General features: G+C 39.3%; 1 protein-coding gene across 2 annotated transcripts; it reads left to right on the forward strand.

Annotated features, from left to right (window-relative positions):
* The first annotated feature begins 804 nt into the window (after positions 1-804).
* LOC142498535 (gamma-crystallin-1-like) lies at positions 805-5,217 on the forward strand. 2 transcript variants are annotated; one of them, XM_075606759.1, is made up of 3 exons: positions 805-929; positions 3,723-3,965; positions 4,885-5,217. In XM_075606759.1, the coding sequence occupies exons 1-3, from the start codon at positions 921-923 to the stop codon at positions 5,155-5,157; spliced, it is 525 nt and encodes a 174-aa protein (XP_075462874.1). In that variant the 5' UTR covers positions 805-920; the 3' UTR covers positions 5,158-5,217. The 2 variants fall into 2 exon arrangements, with proteins under 2 accessions (XP_075462874.1, XP_075462875.1); XM_075606760.1 differs by having other exon boundaries at positions 4,888-5,217.
* Positions 5,218-8,130: the final 2,913 nt, after the last annotated feature.

Below are 8,130 nucleotides of genomic sequence, written 5' to 3' on the forward strand. Positions count from 1 at the left end.
GACTTATCGGGGCTTACTGAATCGCTGTTGGCTTTTTTGGCGATAAGGCGGTGGGTGATAAGTGGCATATCGCTGCTTAGTGCATAGGCCCCATATTAGTTCTTCATAGACATTATAGTATACAAGCTCCTAAGATCAATGTTGACATCAAGTGTATTGTTGAGATGTGGAAAATATTTTATCTTTTCAAATTAAATGTTATTTTAATACCTTGGCTCACTTTCTTGCTCTTTAAAATGCTCTATTTTTATTTTTAACATTTACCTTGATAGATGCACCAATACTGTACATGGCCAACACTGATCTACCTATCTATCCAATAATTTTTTCTGTTAATATGCAGTATTACCAATGAATATCAGATATATCCGGTGTATTCAGGCTGTCTGTGTACATTTTACCTGATTATTTTACCTATCTATCATATATACAATTCTCTATCCATATACTGTATAATCAATGCATATCAAATATCTCCACTGTATTCATGCTTTGAGTTGGGAAACTGTACCTAAAACTTTAATTTAATTACCGATCCAAATACTTTCTCTGTCCATGTATTACCAATGAATAACACATATTCTACACATTGCATTCCATTTGTCACTCAGCCAGAAGATTCCCTCTTCATGCCGTGCAGTGTTTTGTCCTTAATACAATATTATGGCATTGCTGACAGATTCACTACATGATCATCTCTCTTTAGTAACAATGGGGAGAAAATCCCTCAAACAATGGATTAACTCTCATTAGATGTTTGAACAAAACATACATATCACCCTAGCTACAAAGAACACTGAATTATCTCTACTGACTGAAAGGGGCCTCAATTGCTTTTTGGGCACATTTTAAGCCTATGGTTATGTGGGGTACTGTATATAAGGGAAAGCTGCAGATTTGCATTACACCAAACCACCAAAATGGGAAAGGTAAGATCAATATCCAGAATACTTAAATGAATGCCTCCTAATACTGTATGTGACCATAACTTAATTTTAAGAAAGCTTAGAGAATTTCGCAGGTAAATTAGTTTATTTACATTAGGGCATAGAGAACAACAAAATAGATGCAAGTTTTGTTCAGTCACTCAATTTCCATTGACCATAGTTTTCCTTATTGCATAATATGATGGTTTTCAATGTAAATGTATTAATTGCTTTAGCATTGGGCACTTAAAAATAAATAAATAAATAACTAAAAAAAAAAATATATATATATCTATATATATATATTTATATATATATAGACTTAGGTTTTCCTTTTCATCTCACTAAGTTTCTTCTTTAATGTATATTTAAAAAAAGCAACAATTAAAAAAAAAATCAGCACACTCAGGGAAAGGGAAAGTTAGCAGACACACTGTTATACTGTATGTACACAATAGAGCAATGTTTCAAGGTCCCTGATAATGGTGAACGTTGCTCTATTCTGCACACTTAACAGTGTGTGTCTGCTGCTTTTTTATATACATTAAAGAAGAAAATTGGTGAAACCAAAAGGAAAACACTAGTCTATCATTTTCTTTGATTTACTTTTTGAGTGCTGAGCCCCCATCCTCCTCTCTCTCCTGTGATCCAGTATGGTTTTTGAACACTTTAAATATATATTCATGGTAGATGTGGAAATCTAATGTTATGATACTGTACATACTTTGTAAATCATCGATTTCTTTTTTGCTATTTGGGTGCTAGTTTTAGGAGAAGTTAAGAAGGAATTACCACACTTACAACATATTTTAGTATCCAGGACCCCTTAGTATCCAGGACACAGATACGGACACCCAATACCGGGGCTTGTAACTCGGGAAGCAGGAGGTCCTCAAGGCTAAATTAATACAGTTCAGCTCCGGAGACACCCTGCTTCAATACTGTGTTATTAAAATTAAACAAAAGCAATGCGATTGCCTGTAAGAGCTGTGCAGGGAGATGCAGCTCTCCCTTTGCAGCTCTCTCTGTGCAGCTCTTTCAGACTGCAGGCAGATCGCATGGACAGAACTTAGAAAATGACAGAGATAAAGGTACTGCTATCCTGAGTGGTATTGGAATTTTCCTACCTCACGGTATCTGACTTGCAATAACTCTTTCTGAATACCGTGATAACACAAACGTCAGACTCTGTGAGGTAGGTGATTTTATCAAGCTACTAGAATAGTCCCCATATACTGTATGTGCTAATCTTTCCCCCTCTTTCTGTGCTGTTCTCTCCCTCTATTTGTGTGTTGATCTCTCCCCCTCTTTCTCTCTCTGTGCTGATCTCCCCCTCCCCCCTCATCTCTCTCTCTCTCTGTGCTGATATCTCCCCCTCTCTCTCACAGTTTCTCACCCTCTCACGCCATCTCCCCTCCCTCTCACTCTGCCCTCACTACGTCCAGGCCGCGGCCATAGTGCGAGCACCAGCACGTGCTGTAGCACGCGCGGCTCTAACAAAATGCAGGTGTATATATGGGGCCGATCATAATGTGCGCACGTGAGTTAGCACGACGGAGTGGCAGATTTTACAGCCAAATTTTTTTTTATTTGGTCGCACGACGGCCCGGTAATGTGGGCGGTTCAGCCAATGAGGGTGAATCGCTCATGTGATGGCACAGCCACGCCTCCGCCACATTTCTGCCACGCCTCCCCGTTGCGCATAACATACAAATCCCACAGGCCACGGATTACTCAAACTACAGGCGCACGCGATACCATGCGCTCCATCACGCACACACGCGCCTACTATGTCCGAGGCCTTACACTCCATCACCTCCCTTTCTCTATCCCCCCTTACTCCAACTCACCTGCAGGTGAAGTTCCTGCGGCCTGTGTCTCGCCTGTTGCCAACCAAGCAATAATAAGATAATAATTAGAATTAAGTAGCAATAGCTGTGTTAGTCCAGTTGTGATAGTGCAGAGTAAATGTGCACATCAATATTAGGGCATTCCCTTTTCAGTGGAATGTTTAAAGGAACTCAAGAACGGAAAACATTTGAACTCAAAATGATAATACTCTTTGACACTAAAACAAGAGGACTTAATGCTGATATGAGGTTTCTAACACACTATCATTATTTTTTGTAATGTTTCTCCCTTCCTCTCTATTAATTTTACCATTAACCCCCTCTCTCGCCCTTCCTGCACCCCACAAGCCTTCACACTGCTAATGGATGTATGGTCCTATGACTGTCCCTTTCACCCATTTATTGCCCTGTCTGTTTATTTACCATTCTCTCTACCATTCCTTTCCTGTATTATCTGACTTAGATTTCTATCTGTATTTAACTCATGGAATCTTTATAAATTAGAATTGCTTGGCCTGAGGAAGAGAGAACTCTCGAAACTTGTCTTATAATACCAATTCCTAGTCCAAATAAAAAATGTTCTTCCTCTAATTATTATGAGTACTTCAGTAACACCTAATACTGAACTACTCATAAATATTTAGAGGAAGAACATTTTTTTTTAATTACCAAAAGTATTAATATACTTTAAAAAAAAAGTAAAATTATGCAATACAGATAGGTATGGTTTGGGGGGTTATTTACAGAAGTCTAACAGCTGTAAAACTGGGGAAGACTGTGCTAAAGAATTGCACCAAATCTCAAGGGAAAAACTCAAGTTGCCTTTAATTAAAAGCATTTTCTTTGATGAGGATGATACTGTGTATACACTTGGATTTGCCCTAGTTTGTAGCCATCAGACTTTAGTAAGCAGATACTGTACATTTGACTTAATCTTCCATTGCAGATCATTTTTTACGAGGACAGAAACTTCAAGGGCAGCTCCTACGAGTGTAGCGGAGATAGCTCTGACTTGCTCTCCTTCTTCAACCGCTGTGGCTCTATCCGTGTTGAACATGGAAACTGGATGATTTATGAGTATGCCAATTACAGAGGATGCCAATATTTCTTAAAGAGAGGAGAATATCCTGACTTCAACCAATGCATGAGCTTTGGCGACTCCATCCGGTCCTGCAGAATAATCCCACAGGTATCTGGAGACCTTTTCCTAGCGAAATATACAGTAATAGCAGCAAAACCACTGTGGTTTACTGTAAAGTAGAAGGAGAAATTGAAGAAATAAAATCAGCTACAAAGACATTTAGATACAACAGTAATGTATATAGCAGCAATAAACTACTAGTCATGTGGCTATAGCATTAGCGTCTGAAGCTGGGGTGGGGGAGGAGGTTATTGAGAGATCCAGTGTCTGATCCATGTGCCCTGTGAAAAGTCACTTCATCTCAATTGGCCTTAATCTTGGTGATATGCAGACACTAATGTTTAAATCACAGCATTCACATACACTGTTACAATCTCAAATCTATGTCTAGAATTAAGAGTTACATTTTAAGCTTGCTAATGAAGTTAATCACAGTGCCTGTATCTTTCTATTTAAAGTACTGCATGCATTGTTAGCTTCATGTTAATAATAATGTATTTCAGACTTTCCAGCTTCTGGATTAACTTCAAATTAAGTTAATGTTTTTCGCCATATCAACATAAACCATAACATAAAATAGAAGCAGTGCATGTCTTAGAGAGCATGGTGGAATTAAAACAATATCTTAAAATTAAACATAGAACTGTACATGTATGTTGCTGGTGACGAGTATCTCGGTATGCTCCCCACCTCCAAAATAAGACCCAACATCTGCAGAACATCAATGTTATTTTGGGTGGTGTCCATCCCTACTGCCCTTTCAGTCACATTAGGAAACAAAAGAAGTATAATTTCCCTCATCAGATTATTAGCAGAAAGAGTTAGAAAACAGAGGTGAGAAGTGTTGGTTCTCAAATCACAGCTGAAAGTATTCTTTTGCAGTATATTGCAATGCATTAATTTAAGGAGCTGGGTAACATTTAAATGATAAAATTAATATTTAAATATGTTTTTTTTTTTTTTTTAGCAGGGTACATGTAAAATAAAAGTTTATGAGAAAGAAGACTTCAAAGGCCAGATGATGGAGTTCACTGAAGATTGTGCCCAAGTCCATGAGAAATTTCGTTACCATGACATCCACTCCTGTAATGTTCTCGAAGGGCACTGGATCTTCTATGATGAGCCCAACTACAAAGGACGTCAGTACTATCTGAGACCTGGAGAGTACAAGAAATACTCCGACTGGGGTGCTGGGAACAGCAGAGTTGGCTCCTTCAGACGGGCCACAGACTTTAACTAAATTATTAAGACCATGCTAAATTTTGATTGTCCCAACTAATAAAATATTGTAAACTCATAATATCTGCAAATGTTTTATTGAGTTTCTTTATCGTTTCATTTTATTCTGAAATCTTTCATTCTGAAATCTACAATTGGTTCTAAAACAATGTAGGCACAATAACACAGAACAAACTATTGTGCCCTTTCACAATATAGTTATAGTAGATACCATTGGACAAAGTTGAAAAAGAGAGGTAATGTTTAATGTATTTTTGTCCTGATTAAAATTTTATAAATAAACAAAATGTACAGCTTTTCCTAGGTTCACTTCCCCAGCCCCAATTTCAAACTATAAGAACAATTCACACCTAAAATTAGTAATGTGTTAAGTACTGATATAAAAGTGACATGTTTTGCATGATACATAAACAAAGCAGTTCTCAAACAATCCAGGGGGAGATTGTAAGGGAAAAGAAGACAATCCAGGGGGAGATTATAAGGGAAAAGAAGACAAACAGTGCATACAATATAAGTGTAGATGTATGGGATGTTTGAAATACAACACTATATATTCTTGGCTCATATGCTCAGCCTACTCACAGGATACAGAAGAAAGTCAGGCACTTGCAAGAAGGGCTGCTACCCGTATTGTTCAGAGGATATGTGTTGATCAGGATTCTCATCCAATGGCACAAGGGGTGGTGAATGAATGATGTGGAGAGATAGAAGAAACTACCATAGCACAGATCAATAAAGTAAATATGTTCTTTATGTATAAAATATAAAAAGCGCACTCACAATTGAGCAATAAAATCAAGGCATGTATCACACAAATGTTGAATATGTGGGTCACCGCACTGCAATCTTTCTCACCACCTCCCTTCAGTATGTTGTTTCCCTCTGCTCGTGAGATCTGTGCAGGAACCGCCTCTCTGCTCCGTCGCGTCCGTCAGAACGTCTAACGTCACTCTTACTGTGGGGGTGGTTAGGTACGGATCGCCACAAGGTCCAAAAAGCACTCTTCGCGTTTCGCCCAGTGAAACTGTTCCGGCTTCGTCAGGGTTTTAAGCTCATCCCTCCCCACTTCCCAGGTCAGCAGGTCTTTTTCATTCTACTGGATATATATCCAATGTTGGTCTTTCTCCCTCCTAATAGAGGTAAATAAGAATTTTAATCCAAATAGAGGTATATTAGTATTTTATCTGGTAGTGTTAAGACCTGCGAACTGGGTCTGTCTTGTCGTGGCTTGCAGGCTTACAATGCTTTGGCCAAAGAGTTAAACTAAATGAACCTTTTTCAAGAGAATATATAAGTATTTTACTGTGTATTTTTGTCATATTGGATGTAGCATTGGGCTTCTCTGTCGCTTGTTGTATACATTTGTCACGCTCTGTAGCTCTCCTTTTTGACACATATACATATATATTTTGTGGCGGCTCAGGGTTTCCTAAAATGAACTTGCTGGGGTTCTGTGTGTTGTTTGTTGTCTTTTATATTTAGTCAGACTTTAAAAATCAAGAAAGGTTGTTTTTTTCTACGTCATAAAACTGTCAACACTGATTGATGACTGGGTGGGTTTATGGTGTTCTCAATGAAAGGGAGTTGGAATACAAATCCCTAGTTTTTAATTATGAGTTAGAATTCAACAAGATGTGTGTTTTGGGATCAGACATGTGAGTTCTCATATTTCCTACGCCAGTGACCTGTCTGGGAAAAACCTATGGCATGTTGTAAAGTATAGGAATTTCTACCTATATTTTATCCTTTTATTTTAAGAAACTATTCTGCGTTTATTGTAACTATGTTCTTGAAATAATCTTTATCTGTAATCGAAAGCACTGTATTTATATATGTATTAAAACAATCTTATGTACGGTATTTCTGGCCCGGCCTGACCCACCCAATCTCACATTGGCCCCTGTGGTCTAACCGGCCCCCATTACAGTGTAGTAGTGTCTGGTGGTGCACCTGTTGGCAACAGGACTCCTGAGTCTCCCGCATGATGGTGTGTGGGGAGAACCCGTCCAGACAGGCAGCTGAGGTAGTGTGCTGAGTCCTACCTAGTTCCAGTGCAGTGCCTCCACCTCATCAGGGTCCCTTCGGTCACTTGGGGATGGTCCTGGTGAGGAACTCCTCGGTGGTGCAACCTCCTGTGTAATCATACTCTCACACACAGGGGTCTTTCTGATCAGCTCCATCTTTATTGTACTGGTGGGCATAGCTGCCCTCCACAATGGGGTGTACTTAGCCAATCATTTTCCAGCCGCTTCCCTTTGGTAGGTATATCTCCTAGATTAGGGATTCACTGCTCTGTGCCCGGTCCCTGGACACAGACTCCTAAATCAGCTACTATAACATAACTGTTAACTCTTCTCTGAACTCTGCAATATCTCTACTCCTGATAGAACGGGAACGCTGCAAAAACCTTGCAAGAACTAACTGTTAGTCACAGTGCTGTGTCTTATGTACTCTGGGGGCTGACACAACTTCTGACATCACCAACCAGGGAGTCAGAGTCTGTGACCACTCCCATAGCTACACAGGACACCTCACCAGGGTGTGAGGGAAAACCTCCATGATTACTGCTGGCATGCCCACACTTACCAGGCCTTGCTGCCAGCAGGAGAGATGACTGTAGGCATTTTACATGACCGCTACACTTAAATAAGTAATGCTTTGGGCTCTGAATGAACTGTTGGACGCTTGGTAGAGTATTTACATTTTTTACACATTTTGTTACAACAGATTTTTGTGTGCTAAGTGCATAGTTTTTTTGTTCTTTGAGAAACAGGGACCTTAGACTGCAAATTTATTTGACAATTCTTGGGTGGTGGAAGCATATAGATATGATTGCAATTGAGTAAGGGGTATATATTAACTCATTGAAAGTTCATTGCAGAGGAGAAAAGTGAGGTGGCTAGAGTAGCCATGTGTATTAACCCTGGTTGCATATCTGATTCACGTGTTCACAAGTGTGTTGTTCGGGGCAAAT

Source organism: Ascaphus truei, chromosome 7 (genome assembly GCF_040206685.1).
Source record: "Ascaphus truei isolate aAscTru1 chromosome 7, aAscTru1.hap1, whole genome shotgun sequence".
Lineage (NCBI taxonomy): Eukaryota > Metazoa > Chordata > Amphibia > Anura > Ascaphidae > Ascaphus > Ascaphus truei.

Coding starts and splice junctions, on each gene's coding strand:
- LOC142498535 (XM_075606759.1), top strand. Junction 3,966..4,884: donor CCTGCAGAATAATCCCACAG/GTATCTGGAGAC, acceptor TTTTTTTTTTAG/CAGGGTACATGTAAAATAAA.